The sequence below is a fragment of the Bemisia tabaci genome, chromosome 2 (genome assembly GCF_918797505.1).
Source record: "Bemisia tabaci chromosome 2, PGI_BMITA_v3".
Lineage (NCBI taxonomy): Eukaryota > Metazoa > Arthropoda > Insecta > Hemiptera > Aleyrodidae > Bemisia > Bemisia tabaci.
Window position 1 is genome coordinate 74,605,516 of NC_092794.1, and position 24,990 is coordinate 74,630,505.

Here is a 24,990-nt window from a genome sequence, read left to right on the forward strand (position 1 = left end):
GCATAAAGAGCTTGAAGCAAAAGCGGCTCCCCCCCCCTCCAGATTTATTCAAACTCTGTCTATTGATTACTAATATTTGAACGCTTCTTTTTCCAAATTATCAGACCCTCAAAAGATTTTTTTTTTGGGGGGGGGGGGATGGAAGTCAAAACCTTTGAGCCTCAATACATCTCGAGCGGAGAAAGATATCAGGGGCCAGTTTGGACGAAAAATCGTCTAAAATTGCATACTTTAAGATTCTAAAGGTCGAAATCCCGAAATCAAAAATTCAAGAAAACATATGTACTTTTTTTTCAGTTTTTAAGTCGAGAAAATTTCTTTTAAAGAAAAGACACACATCGTACTCAATTTTTATTTAAACCAAAACCAGTTTTTTAAATTATTCGTCTTTTTTTGCATCCAACAAGTGGCCCATTAAGCTGGGGAACCAATGGTTCCGGAGTTATGAGTGATTGAAGTTTCCGTTTAACGAGCGCCGACCGATTTTCGCATGCCAAAAAACCGGATTTAGGAGTGAATAATTTGGATTAAATACAATTGAATGTTCAAACCGTGCAAAATACATTTTTAGGGATTCTTGTGGGTCGCTGAGTTCAGAGATTATAGATACTTCCAAAAAATTCACTTCCTTAAAATTTCAGCTTTGGAGCGCTACTTTAGAGGCCCGCCGGTCGGCGCTCGGTGGACCGCCCGAAGCCGGCCTTTCGGCGCGCGTTGAGCGGGAACTTCAATCGCTCATGACTCCGGAACCGTTTGGTTCCCCAGCTAAGTAGACCAATCGTTGGATGCAGAAAAAGATGAGCAATTGAAAAAACTGGTTTTGGTTTAAATGAAAATTTGAGGACTTTGTGTACCTTTGGTTTAAAAGAAATTTTCCCGACTCAAAATCTAAAAAAGAACACATGCGTTAACTTGAAAATTTGATTTTGGGATTTTGACCTTTAGAATCTTAAAGTATGCAATTTTAGACGATTTTTCGTCCAAACTGGACCTCGATACCTTTTTCCGTCCGAAAGATATCGAGATTCACAGGTTTTGACTTCCACCTCCCTGGCGCCCCCTCCCCCCCCCCCCCAAAAAAAAAAATAATTTAAGGTGTCTAAAAAACCACCCCGCACACTCCTTATGAGAAAGTGCATCACAATCGATTCCTAATTTTTTTACTGCATTCAATTCATCTCAAGATTCTGATCAAAAGAGATCACGGCGCCAACTTTCTACGATGCATTGTTTTCGCACAATACGCCCGGAATTCAATTATTCGGCGCTAAAAAGTTAAAAATACTTAACAAAGCATTCGAGAACAGGTCTGATGTGAATAAGGAAAAATGTAGCGAGTGTCTGTCTTCTTATCTATTCCTGCCTACTCTGGGGCTATCTCCCTCCCGCTCTCGTCCGTTTGACGTTCACTGTTTTTCTCCGACTTTCCTGTTCTTATGCTCCTCACAAATCTGATTTGGATGGTCAAGCAAAAAGGCGCGCAGAATTCGAACAAATACTGCCGCTTGGTACTGGAGTTCCCCTGATTTCCTTGTTGACACACAGCCGGCCGTTCACTCGAGTGCTGAAATGAGGAATCTTTATGACTCTTTATCGCCGAATAATTGAAGCGTTCCGGGCGTATTGTGAGAAAACAGTGCATCGTAGAAAGTTGGCGCAGTGACACTTTTGATTAGCATCTTGAGATGAACTGAATGCAGTAAAAAAATTTAAAATCGACCGTGGTGCAATTTCCTATATGGAATGTGCAGGGTCCTTCGGAAAAAGAAGCACTCAAATATGAGTAATCAATAGACAGGGTTTGAAGAAATTCCGGGAAGGGGGGGGGGAGCCGTCTTTGCATCAAGCTCTTTAAAATTCCCACGCATTTAAGAGATCATTATGGGGCCCAAAGGCATGAACAATCTACATCGAAATTCCATCGTATGTAATGAAAAACCCATTGAGTATATCTCGTCATTTTTTCATTTTATTTCCCTCTAAATCGCTTTTTCACTTTTAACCCATGCTCCTTCCTCCCATGTAATTTTACCCATTACTTCCTGGGTTAAACTTGACTTACATGTGATGTCAAGTGAATTACAACAGGTTATTTGCAGGAATTTTTTCGTCCATTTCATCTGCCTACATAGACTGACGGTGTCAGTGGACAGTGTCTTTGAAACTTGCACTAGAATAAGGGAGACGAAAACCTTATTAAACTGAAAAATAAAATTCGACTGCATTCTGTAGTAAGACATGTGCGAGTTCAATGAGTCGTATAGCGTACCTGGATCATCCATTTTTGATATGTGGCAATCAAGGACGGAGGAAAGCTATATTGAAAAATTAGAGAAGGAAAAAAGATAAAATTCAAGATACATTGAACAAAGTTCAAGACTTAAAATACTGATGTATTCCTGCACCTGTTTTACTTCATGGTTTTCCCTCGATTCCATCACCAAAGAACAGAACTTATTAGCAATACTTTAAGTGTCAATAAGTTACGTAAGGAAGAAACATTTTTTTAAAAAAATAGCTGTGACTTGTTACTCTTTGTACCACTACTTATAGACCGTGGGCCAGCAAAGGGTAACACCCCCCCCCCCCCCCCCGGTGAGAATTTTGAAAAAGGTGATTTTCTTGAAGCTCTCGACTAGTAGAATAAGATTTTTCTTGTTTACGCGAATTCCATCGTGGTGGGAGGGGCCCATAAACCCCCCAAAATTGCTCTGAATCCCGACTTTTCCGCGAATTTTCCCATTTTTCTCGAAAAGGCTTGATTTAAAGTCAAAACTCCAAATAAACAATCTGAAAGCTCGTAAAATTTTGGGTTAGTTAAGTTGTGTTTGACTTGGTCCATGACCTGCGGCAATCCCAAAATGGGGGGGCCTAAATGTCAAAATATCTCAAATGCCCGCGAAAGCAAAAAAATGAAAGCAAGTAGCGTTTGTTCTGAGAGAACATCAATGTGGATTCTTGTGGAAGGTGACAGGGGGGAGGGAGGTACATTAGGGTGGCCCAATTATACACAGCAAAATTTATTTAGCAAATTTTTTTGGTCTTACCCCCTAGAACTGTTCCATTTGATCAAAAACCACTCTCTGCCAAGTTTCAGCCAAATCGGATAATATTAACCCGTGCCGACAAAACCATCTATTTTATATTGGATTTTACATTGGAAAACACTTTTTTCCAGAAAAATCCATTTTTCGAAAAATGTGTAATTTCTAGAAAAAATCTGAGGTAATATTCGGCTTCAGCAGGAAAAACTGAGAGGGGAAACATATATTAGACACTTCAAAAAAAATTTTAACCCCTCGTTATAGCGGCGAAACAACTTAAACATCTAGAAAACACTAAAAAAGGGTAAAATGACGGTGATAAATCCCAAATAATTACGTACGTCTGTATCCGAAAACGAAGCTCAACATATAGTAGGTGTAACATGGGTACTTTTTTACGCTGAGTCCGAAAATGCTATCCATTTTGCTCTATTCCATCAGGATTTTTCGGAAATTCGATTTCCTTGTATAAAAAGAGAGTTTTCCGGGGAAAACTCAATTTTCAGGATATAAACCTCATCATGTGACGGATGTCTTTCATGTGTTTTTCAACGTTGAGTCCGAAAATGATGTCAAAGTTGCTCCATTACATCGGGCTATTCTGGAAAATCGATTGTACCGAGTTTTCTGTGGAAAATTACCATTTTTACGGGAAAAATGTAGTTCCTCAGAAACTCTTAGTGAAATAGAGGGAAACGGTAATGATTTTCGAATTCACCGGTAAACAACACACCAAAAACATACATTACAAGTCTATCTATATACATGGTAATTTTCCACAGAAAACTCGGTACAATCGATTTTCCAGAAAAGCCCGATGTAATGGAGCAACTTTGACATCAAATTCGGACTCAACGTTGAAAAACACGTGAAAAACATCCGTCATATGTTGAGGTTTATATCCTGAAAATTGAGTTTTCCCCGGAAAACTCTCTTTTTATACAAGGAAATCGAATTTCCGAAAAATCCTGTTGGAATAGAGCAAAATGGATAGCATTTTCGGACTCAGCGTAAAAAAGTACCCATGTTACACCTACTATATGTTGAGCTTCGTTTTCGGATACAGACGTACGTAATTATTTGGGATTTATCACCGTCATTTTACCCTTTTATAGTGTTTTCTGGATGTTTAAGTTGTTTCGCCGCTATAACGAGGGGTTAAAATTTTTTTTGAAGTGTCCAATACATGTTTCCCCACTCAGTTTTTCCTGCTGAAGCCGAACATGACCTCAGATTTTTTTCTAGAAATTACACATTTTTCGAAAAATGGATTTTTCTGGAAAAAAGTGTTTTCCAATGTAAAATCCCATATAAAAAAGATGGTTCTGTCGGAACGGGTTAATACACCTGCGAGCGATACACCTGCGAGCTAGACGCGCGTGTGGGCTTTCGGCTGTGGTCGGCAATCTTCGTAGCCAATCAGGTTGCAACTCGCCGCCCAAAACTCGCTCAAAGTAGGTGGCGGTAGCCACCTCCGGACAAAGTCTAAACTCGACAACACTGGAAAGCGTCCAAACGAAAAAGGTGGCAGCCAACCATAGACACACGTAACTCCCTTATTCTGAAAATTGATTCGGCTCTACATCGACTGCAGCCCAAACGACGGCACGGATTCCAACGATCTTGGTGTCTACTGACGCACTTCTAAATTGGGCCTAAAAGGTGGGAAAGTTTCATCAAGATCCATTGAGTTTTCAAAAAGTGTTAAGCACTTAAAGGCCCAAACTAACAAATATTTTTTGTAACATGGGCCGTTTAGTAGCGGGTAACCGACATGATCACCTTTCACAACAGATTTCTTGCTTACACGGCCACAGATTCTAATGGAACCTATACAGGCACTGCTTGAAGATATAAGGATTTCATTTCTACCACATTTAATAGGGTTTCAGTGCTCGGATAATTCAGCATCTGCAAATAACTTTCAAAATTTTAGCTATAATGTTTTGAATTTCGAAAAAAAACTGGTAGTGGTTCAATGCCATTGGGCGATTCCGTTCAGTTCACCCAGGCCAGCCCGTGTTTCGGGAACGAAATTCCCCTCGTTACCAACTTCTAACTCTAACTAGTTGAGAACAGATTCATGGTTTAATATAATATAAGAGTTCAATTCTCTGTAGAAGCTAATCACACTTATATTATTACGTCGCACGTCTTCTGCCAGAGCCTGATACACTATTTCATTAGTTTCTCTTAAAATGTTCAAGTGATGTCTTTATTCAGAAGTGAGGTTATCAGTCCGTGTATCTGTCTGACCCAAGCATCAATAAATGTAATTCAGGTAAATTACGGCGATTAAAGGACACCAAAGTTGTGCCAAACTATCAAAAGGAAGCAGGATTTACACCACAGTTTGCATTCTCGTGACTAACAGCATCCAAATATTTCCCTACCATGCACACCAATGGATCGAAGGGAGAGCCCATTACTCTCAGTTTTTAATTACATTATTGTTTTCCTCAAGTCATGAATGCTAGTATCCATATCTTGAAGAGATGTAGTTGTTTTCAGTGGACCCTTTCAGTCTCAAGAAAAGATCTAAAAATTACTGTAATATGAGCCTTCGCCCATCACACTACTTGCGACACGGTCACTATGCTCTGACCAAAATTTATTCGCTTTAAATTTTTCTTTCAACCTACGTGCTCTGGAGTGCTTGTGCTTTTCGTAAGTGTATGTTATTGACATTAAGATCTTGTGTTCGTCATGACTAATCTTGGAAAGCTTTCGCCTCTTACCGTTGCTTGTTTACATCGAAGACATCATGGGGATATGCGGGGATGCGAGGTATAATTCAATCACTAAGTCAACTTTATGTCCCTAAATCAGAGATCTTTGACGATGAGTATTAGCTCAAGTTTGGTTTTCTTCGAGTCTCTTTGATTTTGCGTCAGAAGTTGTTAGAAACACCATGTGGCCAGTCAATGTGTAAGAAAGTCTTTCATGAAGGGTATGTACTCGTTCTATTTTCTCAGCTTGATGATTACTATAAAATCAAGAATTTATATTGCTGCATAAATCGCTGGGCCAAGTAAGTACATAGCGCCCATTCCTCCTCTATTTTAACATATGAAAACTTGATGTAAACATATCAAATAGTGAGGTTATGTTATGGACTTACACTGGTGGTGCAGCTACCGACTGTTAGATAATAAACCCTTAAATGCCATCCGGCTAACTTAGCTGCGTCCATTGACATCAAGATCGTTGGAATCCGTGTCGCCGTTTGTTCTGAATTCCATTCTATATCGAATCAATTTTCAGATTAAGGAAGTTAGGTGTGACTAAGAGTGTCGGCCCCCTCGACCGGGGGTGGCTACCGCCACTCTTGATGTGAAAATATTGTCGTGTTGTTGGTTGTTGTGTCACAGAAGTATTCCATCTTTACCTAGTGAGTTTCTAGCATAATTACTCCAGTGAAACAGTGCACTCTGAAATTAATTGAGCAATGGGTCTATGTACGGTTCGCGTGCCTACCCAGTTCTTAATGGAATAAATGTAATCGGGTGAATCAAAGCCAAAAAAGATAGACCAATCGGTAGCGTTTATGATCAAAAAGTTTGCGCCTAGGTACCAACTGCGGAACATGCTCTGATGAAGAGTTTGGGGGTGGTGTTTTTAGTCCGACAGTGGACAACAAAATTACTAGGAATTCTTGAACTACCAGGTAACTGAGAGGTAGTCTTCATTATCTTTTATGAATCAAAAGACTCCATTACAATTTATACTTTCTTCATGCCAGTTATACGATTCGACAAATTATGTGGTGAAGCGACTCTGAGCAAAATAAATAAAAATATTCTCTGCTAGCGTCAATATAGGTATACTGTATCAAGAGAGGTCGTAGCCACCCCCGGTGGTATTACAGTGTAGTATTTGCAACAAGTTTTTCTCTTTTTCAATTAATTTTCTGACTGAGGCCATTGTAACTTGAGGTTGAAATTCAGTCGATTATTACCTGAATCGTTCAAGTTCAACGGAGTGCATAATAGGTATATGTACAATTTTCTAATCTTCATGTTTCAAGTCACATTCCTAGACGTTATACTCTGTTAAAAGAAAAAATACTTTTGTGGCCGATGGAGCTTGGCTTGACGCACACTTTTATTGATAAATTAAATACCTCTTTAGTCCAGTCAATCTAGCATTTTTCTGGGAAAATCTATATATAGAAGGTTTTTTTGCGGAAACATGTTGCATTAGGCTACCAGAACAACATATCAAAAGTTTACCAAAATCGGCCGTCCGCTAAGGCCGCCATCTTGAAAAAAGGGGGGCGGGGGGCCAAAATACGCCGCCGGCGACCGGTTTTTAGCTTATATCTTGAAAAATATCGACCCTACGGAAAAATGTCACTGAACCTTTTAAAAAGATCATAAAATTTCCTATTAGAAACACTATACATTTATCAAGTTGCGACTTCTGGTTCGTGAGATATGGCGGTAGTTTCCTGCGGCTAGGAAAGTCAAATCTTGCGAGAAATCACGTTTTTTCAACAAAATCTGTAATTATCTTAAAAACGGCGAGTCTGAGGCAAAAAAATGTTCTCACCGGAATGAAAGAGCATGAAATTTCCATGCTTAAAATGCTTATGAATTCACTAGGGGGTCCGCCCCCGGAGCGCTATGCGGTCCGAACCAACGGCGACTACTACGCGGTGAGGCTCGGCTTGGCCGCGCCATGCATTGTTGCGGTCCAAGATGAAACGGCTTCACTTTTTTGGTAGATTTACCGCGAGGGTAAGTCATGTTATCCATTTAAATATGTGCTAATTTCCTTTCATCATGAACCCCCCCCCCCCTCCTCCCCCTTTAGGTCATGCATGTTGTATAGTTAACAAATGTCAACGGTCGCGCTTGAAGATAATGTTATTATTTTATGATTTCTTATTCAAATTAAATTTGTCAAGAAATCCTCCTTTTTCAAAGTAACTAAAAGGAAATGAATTAATACAAAATATAGAAAGAGGGAGTTTAAATTCATCCTCTGCTTCCTCTTCGATCAGTGTTTCTGCTTGATTGCTGCATCCCAAGCCGGAACAATGTAGACAAATGTCACTGCATGGTAGACCAGCTCAATTACAAGAGCAGCGGTTACTACAGCCTTTCAAACATGTACATGAGATGATTTGTAAAAGTTCTTTGGGGGGGGGGGGGGGTCAGGCGGGTTGAGCATAGGCACAAGGAGAAGCCTGAGTTCCGAAGATTTCCACCCCCATTCTTTGGGATTCCGTTTTCTTCCTCTCTAGAGTTGAACTTGATAATATACACGAAGGAAGTGTTGTTTGCACGCATCTGAAGTTGGAGGCAACGTTTGCAGTTTCACCTCAGTTTTTGCCTTGCCAAAGCACGATTAAAACATTGAAATCTGCATTTGTTCAAAGCAGTAACTAATTTTTCAGCACCATACAGCAAAAGAACGAGTTGCTCACCCGCTTGACAAAGCTCATCTTGAGTGCAGTCGGTTTCATCAAATTTCTCAGCAATACAAGAGACTTCGCCCCATTTTTCCAACAGTTTAATAAATTTGCCTTTGCCCTTGCCACGAAATACTGAAGTAGTATCACATCCACTGACGACATGGATAAACAGAATGCTCTTCTTCAAATTTACATTCGATGCTCGCAATTGATTTGAGCTAAAAATTTGGGCTGCATATTTGCCCTTACCTGCTTTGAGTAATAGGACGTCGCTTGATGCAGGCGTCAAAGCTATCATTAGAACAAGGAGGTCAATGTCTTCACCAACGATTAGAGTACCTATATTGAGAGAGTATGGCCACCGGTGTTACCACCTCTGATTGGCTGAGCCATCTTAGGCTGAATGGAGCCCTTAGGACCCAAAAATGGCGGACGCCATAAATTAATGTGATGCAAAATGACTCAAATTGTAGTTTTCTTTGCTTATCGTAACGAGAAATTTACCCGAATGCACTATTGCGATTCTTTACATATTTTTAAGGCTAATCGTGTGCAATTTTTGAGAAAAATTATCTTAGATGTAGTAAGGTTGGCAGCAAGTGCGGTTGGTGAAAACCGTCAAAAGCTGGCAATGACCCCCCTCCTATCCACAAAAACCAAAACAAAGCACCGCCATTTTTGGGTCCTAAAAGTCTCTCCATGGGGCCCAGTGGCCATACTCTCTCAATATAGGTACTCTACCAACGATAACAACTTGTTTCTTCGTTCCTCTCGGCAGACTAGGAGCTGCATTTACAATGAGAGTATCCGCATCGTCCTCTGCTTGAGATACATTAACTTTTGACTCCCTGTAGAAAAGTGTTTCGATAGCAAGCAAATCAAACGCGCCTTATTCTTTTCATTATAGATAGAAGCAAGTCCTTGGCCACGGATAGAGGAGTGTCCTCACAAAAAATTAAGGCAGGACATTTCTTAAAGCTATAACGTCGTCACCTTTCAACGCTTTTTGTAGAATCTGTTGCGCTTTTTGTTCGTATCCATCAAAAACGATTGAACCTTCAAGACCATCATGCTTTTCAACACATAGGTATTAATAAACGATTCCACCGCTTAAGGTAATAAACGAAGAAATGCTTGTCTTATTCCTATTTCTATATTTTGTATTAATTCATTTCCTTTTAGCTACTTTGAAAAAGGAGGATTTCTTGACAAATTTAATTTGAATAAGAAATCATAAAATAATAACATTATCTTCAAGCGCGACCGTTGACATTTGTTAACTATACAACATGCATGACCTAAAGGGGGAGGAGGGGGGGGGGGTTCATGATGAAAGGAAATTAGCACATATTTAAATGGATAATATGACTTACCCTCGCGGTAAATCTACCAAAAAAGTGAAGCCGTTTCATCTTGGACCGCAACAATGCATGGCGCGGCCAAGCCGAGCCTCACCGCGTAGTAGTCGCCGTTGGTTCGGACCGCATAGCGCTCCGGGGGCGGACCCCCTAGTGAATTCATAAGCATTTTAAGCATGGAAATTTCATGCTCTTTCATTCCGGTGAGAACATTTTTTTGCCTCAGACTCGCCGTTTTTAAGATAATTACAGATTTTGTTGAAAAAACGTGATTTCTCGCAAGATTTGACTTTCCTAGCCGCAGGAAACTACCGCCATATCTCACGAACCAGAAGTCGCAACTTGATAAATGTATAGTGTTTCTAATAGGAAATTTTATGATCTTTTTAAAAGGTTCAGTGACATTTTTCCGTAGGGTCGATATTTTTCAAGATATAAGCTAAAAACCGGTCGCCGGCGGCGTATTTTGGCCCCCCGCCCCCCCTTTTTTCAAGATGGCGGCCTTAGCGGACGGCCGATTTTGGTAAACTTTTGATATGTTGTTCTGGTAGCCTAATGCAACATGTTTCCGCAAAAAAACCTTCTATATATGGATTTTCCCAGATGACCCTTATTTAGAGCTAAATTGACTGGACTACTTACAGGAAATACTTTTTATAATGAGTGAACCAAAAAAAAAAATAATTTTAACTCTTTGAATGGACTTTCCACTTAGTGGTCTCACTGTTATTTAATTTAAAATTTTAGTGGCTGAATGTAAGTATGTCCAACAGTTGAGTTAAACGCAGTAAAAATTGCAGAATTAATGTTGAAACTTTATGAGTAAGAAATAATTTATGCGGCAAAAGAAGTTCATTCTAAGTAGCCTACACTATGACAATTAATTAAGCCATCAGTTTTTAAAACATTATGTAGGTACCCTATTTCGATGAGAGAAGTTTAAACTCACCAAAACATCAGGTAACTTTTATTGATTGCAAACTGAATCACTCCTATTAATGTTTAGTTGATCAAACAAGGAGTTCCAGTTCTGCTCATTGAAAATATTATTCTCAGTTTCTCTGTCTCCAGCCAAATGTTTCATTAGCTTCACATCATTCCAAAAACGACCTGATATAAAAACTACAAAAAACCCCAAAAAACTGTCAGATTCTAAGGGGTAAAGAATCCGGTCAAAGTCTTAAACTTGTTGAACCAAATTTTCTTATTACTCCTAAAAGAAAATTAAAAATTATACTTTGCTGAAAATCGAATGTGGGCCCCCTCATTTATGAGGGATGCAACAGTCATGACGAGTAAGTATGTTTAGCCCTTGCAGGAGCCCCCTTCCTCACCTATTTGCATTTTTATCTAAAGTAAAAAAAAATAGTCGGTAAGGATTGATCTGAGCCTTCTATGTGCTCCAAAACAATACGACGGTGAAAGTCGGCAATCACATAACTCGTTTGCGGTGTCTGAAAATCTCCGCCTCTACGTCATTTTTTTAAAAGAGAACAAATTGATATTATTTCTTGAAGTTTTTGCAGAATTTTCTTCGCATTGAGAAGAAAATTCATGAAAGTTTTAAAGAATTGCCGTTGAGTAGTTTTCCATTTAAAAAATAAAGTATGACAGGAAGTCTGCGACGTCGCAAACCGAGTTATGTGATTGCCGACTTTCACCGTCGAATATGAAATATTTTATCGCACAAAGTCCACAGTTCGATTCAGGTCCTACAAATGCTTTTAAAAGATCATGAAAAAAAATACTCAATCGGCTGGCTAAAGTCCAGTATTTTTCTTGAGAATAGTCTCCTCCTTCAATGAGTGATGCAACAATTGCGACATTTTTGTATGAAAAGCCCTTGCAGAAGCCTTTTAATTTGACTCAGCTAAATTTTGAATAATCACTAACGTGTCCGCAAAAATTCGTAAAAAAGATAGGTCACTGAAATTAATGCTTCATAGAGATATCTGAGGATCCATGTCAAAACCCTCTTACCTATTCTACTCTGCGTAGAAAATAAAAACGCCATTTTCAACCATGATTTTTGTTTTTTTAAATCTTCATTAATTTTCTCTTAAAACAATTTTCAATATCTGGGTAATCTGGAGTCCTTTTCGTGATGATCAGTTCATTATGCAGTGGTATATGATACAATGTTATGATAGCTTCCATTTGCATGCATATTAAACTGCAGCATCATAAGTTGAGATTAAAAATATTATACAATAAATAAGTTTTGGGAGAAAGCAAAGGAAGAATGATACGCTCGAAAAATACGCTGCAAGCAATCTTCCAGCAAGCAGAGGGGACAAATGCTAATGATTACAGTAAGAGCATTTTTGCGGACACGTCAGTGATTCTTTAAAATTTAGCTGAGTCAAATTAAAAGGCTTCTGCAAGGGCTTTTCATACAAAAATGTCGCAATTGTTGCATCACTCATTGAAGGAGGAGACTATTCTCAAGAAAAATACTGGACTTTAGCCAGCCGATTGAGTATTTTTTTTCATGATCTTTTAAAAGCATTTGTAGGACCTAAATCGAAAAATATTGGACTTTGTGTGATAAAATATTTCGTATTGTTTTGGAGCACATAGAAGGCTCAGATCAATCCATACCGACTATTTTTTTTTACTTTAGATAAAAATGCAAATAGGTGAGGAAGGGGGCTCCTGCAAGGGCTAAACATACTTACACGTCATGACTGTTGCATCACTCATAAATGAAGGGGCCCACATTCGATTTTCAGTAAAGTATAATTTTTAATTTTCTTTTAGGAGTAATAAGAAAATTTGGTTCAACAAGTTTAAGACTTTGGCCGGATTCTTTACCCCTTAGAATCTGAAAGTTTTTTGGGGTTTTTTGTAGTTTTTTCCTACTCTTTGAGTCAAGACGCGCGCGCAGCGCGCAGGTGTATCTGGCCCTAGAGGAATGTGGTTAGTCCCGGATTCTGCCGTAGGCGAACTGATGCGCAACATATCGCAACTACCTAGTCAAAAATCTTGGCAGATTTTGAATATTTAACCCAAACGAAGGAAGACAGACCCTGCGCACAGTGTCCCGAAAGTGACTTTTAATGAACTTTGAATGTGAATCAAGAATTCAAGTTGGAGGTTGTAGTGGGGTCCTCCCTGATGAGTATTTTGGCAATTTCGAAATCGGAGCTCCAGGAAAAATAATCGCATTTGTGTGGTTGTTTTAGGGTTCAAATAACTATGGCTTAGGGGTACAAGTGAAACTTCCCCTCCCTCATTCTTGCCTTGACCGAAGTGAAGTGTTGGTACTCGTATGTTATTATTACCTAGTATGAGATGCATCTTTCCTAAAATTTTCATGCCTGTGCAAGCTTTTTTGGCCCCCCTGGCAGCGTTGCCAAGTTGCGGACTCCAAAAAATCAAATTCGATGGTAAAATGAAGGTTTCAAGGTGGTAGATTCATTCAAAATGAAAAATTGAAATTGAGGCCATGGCACAGTACCTATCGCGGGAAACAAAGTTTTGAGAAAATTGTTTTTGAAGTTCAGATTATGAGATGCGCCAAGTTTGCGCTGTGGGAAAACTGCAAAAACATTTTTTTGTAAATGGTATACCCTTTGAACAATCCGCTATGCGTTTTGGGACAATATTTCAGTTATCACTTTAAAATAATTGATTTAAAACATGATCTACTTCAGCCTTATTTTTAACTTATTTTATTAAAGACTGCCGAGATTTTTTACTTAATTAATCGACGCTATCCAGGGTGTCCGGATGTCAACGTACTTACCTTTCACGATCGATTTTTCGATTCAAAATATGCCTTTTTTCTAATACACATATGCCCGAAAACTCCTCATAAGTGAATCATCACAGTACGTCGCCATCTTGTTTCTTTCAAATTGATGCAACTCCTAGTTATTGTGTCGTAAGTAGCTGAAACTTGGTCTATGTGGGTGTTATCTGGCGTAGTGTTCAATTTTTGTATTATCAAGGGCGTACGTCTTCGAAAAGTAATGTTACGAACGTTCCCGAATTTTAAAATTGCGATAACTTTTTCAGCAGATGATACTTGGAGAAACGGATTACGGCACGTGCGAAAGCGCGAAAAATCAAGGGCGCAAAGAAGGTACCGCACAAAATTTTTCAGAAAAGCGTCACTTCGACGCAACAGAACTTAGAAAAAATTTCCGATTTTCGAAGCTTCTTTCTGGGTAGGCAATTTTTACTACAGGAAAAATTGCCCACGGAGCAAAAGGCTTCGTGAATCCGAAGATCCGTCACGATAGCTTCGGGATTTTCGAAGCCCCTTGCTCCATGGACAATTTTTCCGACAGTCCCTGCAGTAAAAATTCCCTATCCAGCAAGGAGCTTCGAAAATCTGAAACTTTTTCAACGCTCTATTGCGTCGAAATGATGCGTTTCTGGAAAATTTTGTGTGGTACCTTCTTTGTGCCCTTGATTTTTCGTACTCTCTCAAGTACCGTAATCCGTTTTTTCCAAATATCTTCTGCTACAAGTTATCGCAGTTTTAAAATTCGGGAAGGCTCGCAACGTCATTTTTCGAAGATGTACGTCCTTGAAAACAAAAAATTAACAGCACGCTAAAAAAATACCCCCACACACAAATTGTTAGCTATTTACGACAAAATAACGAGGAGTTGCATCCATTTGAAAGAAAAAAGAAGGCAACTGTGAGAGCGCATAGCTCACTTAAGAAGAGTTTTCGGGCATATGTGAATAGGAAGAAAAGTAATATTTTGAGCCGAAAAATCGATCCTGAAAGTTAAGTACGTTGACTTCCAAACACCCTGTATATGTATATTGTAAATCTTACGCCAGTTCGACCACAACAGAATCCGGGACGAATCAGGGGTCTGAGGGCATAAAAGGTTGACGAGGGTCTGTAGGTGTATTACCTTGACTCCGGTGAGTCCCTGTGAGGTGTCCGAGGCTGGGCGACTGTCGTGCGCGGTTCCTCAGCGCCTTGTAGCGACGGTACTTGATGCAGATGCCGACGATCAGGATCAAGACCAGGCATAGAGCTGTTCCCACGGTGGCGCCCACCGCCACGGCCAGCGTTTGCCCGGAGAGCGCGATTCCGCCTAGGAACAGCGACTCTGCAACACAGCGTCCAATACTTTCATTTAGCAAAAAAGAAAATTGACCAAAACACCTGCACATTCTCAAACATGCATTAAAGAAGCATAAATCCTAGAATTATAGACATTTTTGAAGTTCTCAGTGATTTTTTCGGATGTACTTGTACAACTACTCTAACCGCGTTAAGATCTGTACACTATCAGAAGGCTCTTTTGAGAAAGTTATTGATTACGATAGATATACCGAAATTATGGATGTACATATAAAGTTTTTTACTTTAAATAATGGCAGAACCGCGACCGGTATAAGGTGCCTCGGGAAATGCCATCACGTCGCGCCTCTTGATTCGCGAAGGCCATAAGGCATCTTTGTCCATTTCATACGCACCTTTTTAACACGTGGAAACAGGGACCACAAATAAAACGAGATGCCGTGCATTACAGAATGCCGAACTCCAGCGGGTGACGCACTAGTAGCGCGCCACACGCCCTCTGTCGTCTAACCCCAGACGAGACGCGCATCAGAGATAGACGTATTGAATATGCTAAGAGGCTTTGACGTTGTATTGTGTAATTTTGAGAAAAACGGGCGAAATTTCAATTCCTAAGTAGTTTTTACTATCTGTGTGTTTAACAGTTTGATGTAAAAATACCAAAAAGTAACAATGTTTTACGCGTCTATAATCGCAAAATTTCTATTTTTGGTCAGATATGATGAATATTTGCCCATTTTCAGCGGTAAATTCGAAATTAGGACTCTAATTATGACTACGAGGGGATTGTGAGTAGAAACAGGAAATTTCAGACGACAAGTACCATGATGCGGTGCGTTACTTGTTGAACTCGAAGAGTTTTAAATCGTGACTTACGAGCAGAAGTACATTAAAGTTGGTATCTCGCTTGCGAAATTGGAATTTCAAAAAGAGAGGAGGAACTTAAAAGGGATCTTCAACTTTTGCGCAATGCAATCTGAGTAAGATCAATACATCCCAAATTTTAACCATTAAGTGAATTATTTTGAAAAAATCTAAATTTTAGTCTGCAGATAAATCATTGGAGAATGTTCGTACCGAAAATCACCCTCGAAAATCTCAAAACAAAGTCAAAAGTACTGTTGCAAATTAACCATCGATATCGATACATTGAAATTGGTTGCAAAATGGGAAGAGTACTTTTGACTTTATTGAAGATTTCGGAAGATGACTTTCCGCAGGAACATTCTTTAATGATTCATCTACAAACTGAAGTTTAGACTTTCCCAAAATATTTCACCTAAAGGTTAAACTTGGAGATGTATCGATCTTACCCAGAATGCTTGCACAAAAGCTGGGGATCCACCTTATCGTTTCTGATAGTACCGTCATTTTAAATTTTGGCCGCCATTTTGAGGCTGAAAATGAAGACTTAAGTGCCAAATCTCCCCAAACTACTTTATGTTCAGGGGGAAATATCTGAAAGATTTTAAGAAAAATGTAACGAGGTTTTTGCCCTGGGGTTTGGTTGGGTTTGGTGAGGTTAACACACTTTGACCTAGGGGTGCAGAAACTTTCAAGGGTTCCCCCAAAACAAATTTAGGTTCCCCCATTTTAAGTTTTCGCAGAATTTTGCGCGACACATAAAGTAACGCGGTCGACAATTGGGTTTCCTTAAAACAGCGTGGTCAACAGTTTGGTTCCCCATTAACAGCGTGCTTGAATGTTTTGTTCCCCCAAAAACAGCGCGCTGGACAGTTAGGTCCCCCCTAAATCCTAAAAAAAAAACCTTCCCAGGTTCCCCCAGTTTTTTCCTCATCGTATGGGTTCCATCATTTTCCCCATCCTCACTTGGGTTCCCCCAGTTCACGCGAACGGCCGGTCGCGTAGTCGCGTGGTTGGGAAGTTTCTGCACCCCTGCTTTAACCCAATGTAGGCCATGCCTTTTAATCCTTTCTTATGAGAAAAAAAAAACCTTCCATTTCAGCGCACGTCCAGGCAACTTTCTTGAGACGTTACAATTTTTCTCCGTCCCTCTCGACCTCGAGGAGTGATGAGGTATTTACATCTAGTTAAAAATAAATAAAAATTAAGTATATACGTGTTTTTTTTTCTTGGTCTTTTGAATGAGGTGTCATAAATAGGAGGTTGCCATTCGAAACGAAACGAAAGTTGCCCCGCACCTCCCTTCGAGGGGGCCCACCGAAAAGTTGCGGCTGTAGACCTAAGAACACCTCCGAAGTTTCAAATGTCAACGTAAATTAGGAAAAATGTAACAGAGGTGGTAGGTGGGATGTCGCCCGATTCCCTCCCAACACTCCCTCCCGGATCCGATTCCCTCCCAACATTCCCACCCAGGTCCGATTCCCTCCCAATAAATTATGTGTAAAATAAAGGCGGCAACGTCGCAGCAATGAAAACAGACAGAACGTATGAAAAAAAATGTCAACTCACCAAAGTGCTAAATTGTGCAGCAGAGACTGGATAATCGGATGTTTCTTTCATAAATGATGAATTCGGCGGGTGTCCGGCTCGTCAGACATATTCATTTTGAGAGACATTCATCGTCATTGTCGTAAAAAACTGAACGGGGTTTTAAATAATCGAAATAGCCCGCCGCGTCGCAAAATTATAAAAGTCTTACAAAAAATATTTGGCGAGTTCTTTAGAGACATGGTTCGAATGAATTTAAAAAAAGTTTCATCGTCAGGATCTTTAGAGATCGTGGCAATGGCTGCTTCTAAAACTGTAAGAGGTGTGTGAAAAAACGGCCAAAAATGCCTCAAGGCATTCTCGAATTTTGAACACTTGGAATGATACAGTGTCTTTCGAGACGTCCAAAACCGGTCGCCGTTTTGCTTAGAAGCGCCGGGTTGCGACGTTGCCATTTTTTACATAGGAAACCTTTAAAAATTCATATCTCCGCTGCATCTCAACCGATTTTAATGAACTTTTTTTTAAAATGTTCCTCTTAAATAGAGCTTTCTAATGGTGTTTAGTTTTCTGGGTTTACTTGGCTTTAAGGGGCACTTGCGCGGTTTCAGCAGTTTTTGACAGACACAAAAAATTTGTTTTTATTTTACCACGGTCGTGAAATCGACGGAATCTGAACATAAACCAGTCAAAGTGAGAGTTCAGGTTCTCACCTTTCTAACGAGCACAAGATCATCCCGGGAAACGTTTGGTTTCCGAGATATGACCGCTCGAAGTTGGTCACATGCGCTTTTGCGCAATGTGAATGCATCTTATCACTGAATCATTCGTGAACTAGGGGTCCCTTACGTTCAATTTACGTTGAAATAATAACACAGAGCAGTAAGGTGTCCAACACGAACCGTTTTTTCACCTTCGGCTGACGATGTGCGACGTTGCCATTTTTTGAAGTGAAAACTCTTAACTGAAACTCTTAACTGGAAGTGAAACTCCGCTGCGCATTTCAACCGATTTCAATGAACTTTTTTTTTAAAATGTTCCTCTTAAATAAAGCTTTCTAATGGTACTTAGGTCTCTGGATTTTATTGAATTTAGGGCGGCACTTAGGTCGTTTATATGGTTCTTTGCAGTGATTTTTCATTCAAAAAATAGTGTTTTTTCCGTGCCGTTTTTTCACACACCTCTTTTCTTAACGGCGCGGCGTTAGGTCGGAGTTTTGCCTCGGTGTGATTGGCGGAGTTAAGCGTTATGAGCGAGTCACGGAAGATGTTTCGTAAAACCTCGATGTATGGACGGATATTAGGATGACATTTATAAAAATAAGAATTGTAACGGACGTAAAAACTTTCGCAGGCATTCGTTGTTTTTGAGGCTGCTGCTGTACCCGCAGGGTACAAGGGTCCATCATCCTGCGTGCAAGTTGTCAGTGATAGTGTCACTGGTGGTGTCCACCTGTATACATCGCGCGACGTTGCCGTTTTAATTTTACACAAAATTTATTGGGTGAGAATCGGATCCGGGAGGGAATCCTGGGACAAAATCGAATCCGGGAGGGACTTTTGTACTACCCTGTATTTCATTTAACTTCTTGTGACCAACGTGACATTTCAAGGATGATCTCAGCTTGGAGGACAAGGACATTGAGTGCAGTTTATGCCGTAAGTATTTAAAGAAATACGTCTCTAAAGTTTGAAATTACGAGCTTGATTCAGAAAATAAATTAAAACTCACTTTTTCATGCTTAAAAAGTTGAATTTAGTAGTGAGGTTTTCATGGAATATATGTAGAGAACAATAAGATCATAAAAATCTCAATGTTTTCCAAGACTTCATTTATGCGCTTTGTCTTCCACGCTCCTATATTATTGAACCATGATAACACGATTCTGTGATGCGCGCAAGTGATGAATGGGATCGAGCACAGGTATTCTTGAAGTGCAAATAAAAGATTTCGGCGAGGAACAGACGGGCGATAAGGTGAGTGGGACGAAACGAACGATGCATTAGTCAGCGGGAACCCTGGCCGTCCAAATGCGGATCAGGCCGAGAGCCCAACGAGGCAGATCACGGCACGAGTTGTTTAATTACCACTTTCACCTGACTGGAAATAACAGAGCGCCCGGCTGAAGGACAGGATTCCGAATCTACAGTTCAAGATCATAACAAAAATCAATACTACATCATAGCGCCGTCGTCGCACATCACTCTAAATGAAACATCCCACGGGTGCTTTAAAATATGCCCTACGATAGAACAGGTACCCTTGGATAGCTGTAATAACCCCCTGTTCGTCAAAAAATTTATATCGGGAAAATAACAGTTGGGTTCATTGTCGGGATTGGTAATCTTGGAAGTGGGGGAAAAAAACATAACGATTCTTGAGTCCTACGGAGGAAAATTGATTAATTTCTTGGTAAGAAGGAAAACAAACATATTTATGGGTGAATACATTAATGGAATAGTTTCTTAATGAAAACATCACCATTTCATCTAGAAAATACATGTGATCCGTCAACAGATAGATAATAGATAGATCAATATGTTACTAAGAAATACATCTATTATCATTGGTCGGACTTTTGATTTCACAATATCATTTCATTACCATTTTCATTTTTTCCTCTGAAAAAATAAGGTCAGTTTTGCTACTTTGGAATGAGACACCACCATTGCGTAAACAGACCACTAAACATGGTACGAATAAGAGGATCCTGATTTTCTTTCTTCCTTCTAAACACGCAGAACACGATATTCCTTGAGAAAATATTGCACAACAGTTTCCATTGCTTTCTCAGAGAATCTCCAAGCTGACCTAAGAGCCGAACTCTCAGTCCATGTTTCTAACACATTTAGCAATTTCTCTGGGAGCTCACTAGCAGATAACTATAGTCCCTCATCAGACCAAAAAACACTCCGCACCCTCTTTGCCTTGTATGTGCCTCTAAAGTGCATGAAATGACTCCTTGGGGTGCGGGCACGTCTTATGAAAATTCACGTCGTCTTCTGAAAATAAGCTACAATTTTTACCACGAAGAAGAAGAAAATCGAGTTTAATTATTTTCGATCCACGATAAGTGGGCTAATGAAAGGCATTAGGTAAGCCTCTCAAAATTATAGATGCAACCCGCACGACTCTTAAGTCAGCAGAAACTTATTAGAAGCATCGCATTAGATTTTTTTTCTGATTCAATATTCAATAACCCCCTTCAAAAATTAATGACGGTGCGTCTCGTATACTGTCGGTCCGGTAGCTTCTCCGATGGGTATAGGCGCGCTTTGCTCGTTACACAACTGTGTTGTCGGAGAAGAATTTTTTATTGGAGAAAAAGAATATTCAACATTTTTATTTCTTCTTCTTTCCTCCTTCCCCGCGTTGACACAGGCCCATTTTTTTTCCTGATAGCATGACGCGCCCGGCACAATTCTCAAAACCGAGTAGGAGTCGAACGTTAAATTCGTAACCAATGCTAAGAGTGGCAGCAGAAATGAATGATAACATTTTTGAGATTGTTTAGTGGACTATAGAGTTTCGAAACTTCAAAAACAGTGCTGGAAAAGCAGATGCAAATTGCAGTACGCAAGGTTCAGGTTGTACCACAGCGAGAGCATTGTCTTGACGATTTTTTAATGCATCGTGGATCGAGTTTGTAAACAAATGGATTGCATTTTGCAAAAAGGAACCACTAGCATTGCAATGATGCTAAGATTGTGCAACTTCATATTTTGGAATAAAATTGCGGAAATCGTGAAAAACTATGAAATTTAGATGGTAATTTTTGTCTTTTTGCAGTTTTTAGCGAGTAAATAGAAACTATTAATGGATTAACGGGTTTTTCCTTCAAGACAAAAGAAGATGCACAATCTTAGCAACATTGCAATGCTAGTGGTTCCTTTTTGCAAAATGCAATCCAAATATGAATTATTTGTCTGACGACGGTTGATTACTGAATAGTTATTAGAGTGTGGAGATTTTTGTTTTGAGATTTATAATATTTTACTTTACGGAGCTTCTTCCGATTTTTCCGTTTAATAATCCTATCTAATCGTGATATGACGATCCAATCCGATCTTCCTGATTCCCGCCGATTCCACACATCTACACGAATCGTCACGTGAAACAAAACCGTTCCCTTGCCGATCCGATCCAATCTTTTGTACAGGCAAAAAGACCTGAAAAGAATCGGAGAGGATCGGGTCTCGTAGGAAGAACAATGAGCAGGATTATGGTCAATAAGCTCTCGGGTAATATGTTTGTTCAGATCTTTCTCACTTTTAATCATGTTATCACCTAAGTTCTGGAAGATACGCTAATGTTGGGATACTTATAAGCCAATTCTTTACATCCGATTCCAGGTTAAAAGAACTGATCCACGCGAAAGATTGGCGTGAAAGAATCGATTCGATCTAAATCTTTAGGTCCCGGGGAATCGATCTTTGGAAGATCGATCCAAGAATCGCCATCACTGATTGGACCCCAAAAATTACGAGCAAATCACAAAAAGCCACGACTTATTTTTTCCGTGAAAAAGACTGAACTCAGTTGGCTGCATCTCTGTTAGCAACAAACTTATAGTTAGCTTGTGTCACACGATTAAACTGTGCTTTCAAAGAATCAAGGTCAGCTTTTGTGATTGGCCCAAAACATCAGATAAATCAATCAAAACACCTGACTTTGATATACAGTGTGTCCAAAGAAATCCTCCCCCCCCCCTTCACTCCTCGGTAAATTTTTATCCAATCGAGGTAAAAATTTTAAACGATGTTCCAAGGGCGAGAGAGTGCTACATGTTTGGTGTGGGGGAAGGGGGGGGGGAGATGTCAACTTTTTTTCGCTAAAAAGAAAATTTCGACCATGACTATACACGGTCTCCCAAAAGTCCGTACCTTCCCTCCCCCCTCGTAACTTTTGAACAGTTAGAGATAGAAAAACGAAACTTTGGGATTGTTTCTATCTTAAAGGGGACCATTTTTTAGAGGGGTCAAAATTTTTGTCCCACCCTCAGGGGGGCGGGGAGCCCCCCAACTTTTTTCCCAATGGTAACCCCTGTCTTGTGATAAATAATTAGAAAGAACATAAAGAACTAAGAATATTGGCGCAAACCGCTGATCAACATCTTAATTTCTGACCGAGTTATGATAGGTCAAAGGTCAAATTGGCGTGGCGTGAATGATCGATTATCGATATTCCTCCATTTGAACGTGCGGCAAAAGATCGATTATAAAGGTGTTCGCTGTCACACCTTGTTTAGAGATACTTTTCCATAGGTTTAAATGACACATCGATTGATGTATCGCAAAGCACGCCACGCCACTAAAATTATCGTAAAGAAAAAATAAAACGGGAAAATTCTCCAAATTGTAAGCACAGAAATGACTTCAAACTAATTGTAAGGGGGGGGGGGGGGTTCGGACCCCCAAATACGTCAGTTTAAATTTCATACGATTTTCCCGCGATTTGAGCCAATTTCCCTTGACTTTGCCTCAACACTATCTTGGTAAGTTCAACATTGCGTTTTCAAGTCTCCAAATTTCGGCAAAAGTTAAGAGAAACGTAATTTAAGGTGCTTAAATTTGACCATTAAAATTTCGTTTTTTAGAACTTTTCCCGAAATTCGGGAACTTGAAAACGTAATGTTGAACTAATTTTGTACTTACTGAGGTAATGTTGAGGCAAAGTTAGGAGAATTTGGCTCATTTCGCGGGAAAATCGTATGACCTTTGAACTGACACATTTGAGGGTCCAAACCCCCCCCCCCCCCCCAGGAAGGGACAACAATTTTGACCCTTCTAGAAAATGGTCCCCTTCAAGGTAGAATATTCCCAAAGTTTCGTTTTTCTATCTCTAACCGACCAAAAGTTACGAGGGGGAGGGGGGGGGGGTACGGACTTTTGGGACGCCCTGTATAGACATACCGTCCGCGTCCGCTCAGAGGACGAAAGTTCCGCACGTAGCACTCGGAGCAGTCGAACCTTCGGCTCCAGCACCTGGAACTTATGGCTTGTGAGCGCGGAACGGGCAATATGTCTATACAGCCCGTAAATCTTTTTTTTTTTCAGTCTTCGAAAGGAAAGGCTCCTGATGTGATACCTCATTCAAAGAAGCATAAAGAAGCAGATGTTTTGCGCAGAATTTGAGTAACTTTTTTGAATAGTCCCAAAATGTCGGCCGATTAAAGTTCAAAATGACAAATACTTGGAACTTCGGTTTTTGGCCGATGCATTCGCCGGAAAGTCTATTATGAGCGATATTTTGGGACGAGAAAAACGAGTTTGACGTTAGAACTTTAGAAAAATCCGATTTTTCAAACTGACAGCGGGTTGAAGTTCAAAACTACCAAAAACACTGTTCAACAAAAAAAGAAATAACATGACTGCCTCCCGGACGAGATAAGGTGATCTCTGTGTATTTTGAAGCGCTGAATCCAAATATGATCTTCGTTTTTTTTCAATCACCATCCAGTTTTCCGGAAAAGTCGATTTTACCCGGAAAAATGGTCATTTTTGGTGTTTTGCGACTGTTACCTCCTGCAGAATGTAAGACAATTTTTTCTCAGAAACGAGATAGGACAACTCTGCTGTATTTTGAACCGCTGAGTCCGAAAATGACCTTCATTTTTCCCAATCATCTCTCAGTTTTCTGGAAAAGCGACTTTTCCCGGGGCAAATGACCAAATTTGATATATCTTTGTCATGCATGCAAATTATTTGTATAAATTTTCCCGGACTGGTGGTGCAGTGATTGTTACGTATTTTAGGTCGCTGAATCCGAATATGACCTTGGTTTTTTTTTTCCATTGCCTCCCCCCCCCCCCACAGTTTACCAGTAAAGTCGATTTTTCCGAGCCATTTGTGTATCGGCTTTTCCGGACTCAAATTGTGCTGTAAATACATTTTAAAAATGTTCGCAACGTGTGATACAACGATTCTAATATATTTTGACTAGCTGAACCCGAATATGACATTGGATTTTTCTGGTCGTTTACTATTTTCCCGGAAATATCGATTTTTCTCAAACCTACCATTTTTGTGTTTTTCCGACGATTTTCCGATTAAGAGGATGTAAGAAACTTTCTGAGATTCTCTTTCGGTCTGACCTGCTGTATTTAGAGCAGCCGAACCTGAATTAAACCTCCATTTGTCTCTGACAACCCCCCATTTTCTAGGAGATCCGATTTTGCCGGGAAAAAGATTTTCCGAACACGCGAAGGACAAAGCTTCACTGGAGGAATAAGAAAAAGTTGTCTCTCAGGATTTTTTGCGTATTTTTCGAGAAAAGTTCATTTGATGTTGGCAACCTCGGATCAGCACTATGTTAAAAATGCAAAAGCAACTTTAAACGGACCCAAACTGTAACTTCAAATACCTCAGATAGTTGCAAAACGTCTCAAGATCTTTTTGGTGATATTGAAGTTAGATATCTGAGCATTTTGCGTTTCGAGCGAGAAATCTTTATTTGAAGTTGACGTCTTTTTCCCGTGTAGTTCATATGGGCCAGTGATTCGCGACCCGTTTCCCACCCACTTTCTACCCAAAGAGCCGTATGCAAAAACGACTTTTTTCGCCCCCCCCCCCCCTACTAAAACTTATTCAAACTTCGTCTATCAGTTACTCATACTAAAGCGCTTCCTTTCCCAAATTTTCCGACCCCCAAAACATTTTGTGCGGCCGGTCGGTCGGCACTCGGTGGGCCTCTCAAGTAGCGCTA

The 24,990-nt window shown here is 39.9% G+C and overlaps 1 protein-coding gene across 3 annotated transcripts in view; it reads right to left on the reverse strand.

Annotated features, from left to right (window-relative positions):
* The window catches only part of T48 (FU domain-containing protein T48), a 170,877-nt gene that overhangs the window by 13,868 nt on the left and 132,019 nt on the right, over window positions 1–24,990 (reverse strand). For 2 of the 3 annotated variants that reach the window (XM_072296244.1, XM_072296243.1), the window contains exons 3-4: window positions 14,699–14,899; window positions 2,063–2,170 (exon numbers count right to left, since the gene is read on the reverse strand). In XM_072296244.1, coding sequence (XP_072152345.1) covers window positions 2,063–2,170; window positions 14,699–14,899 — 309 coding nt within the window. The remainder of the gene's footprint in view (window positions 1–2,062; window positions 2,171–14,698; window positions 14,900–24,990) is intronic. The other variant, XM_072296245.1, reaches the window with a different exon arrangement.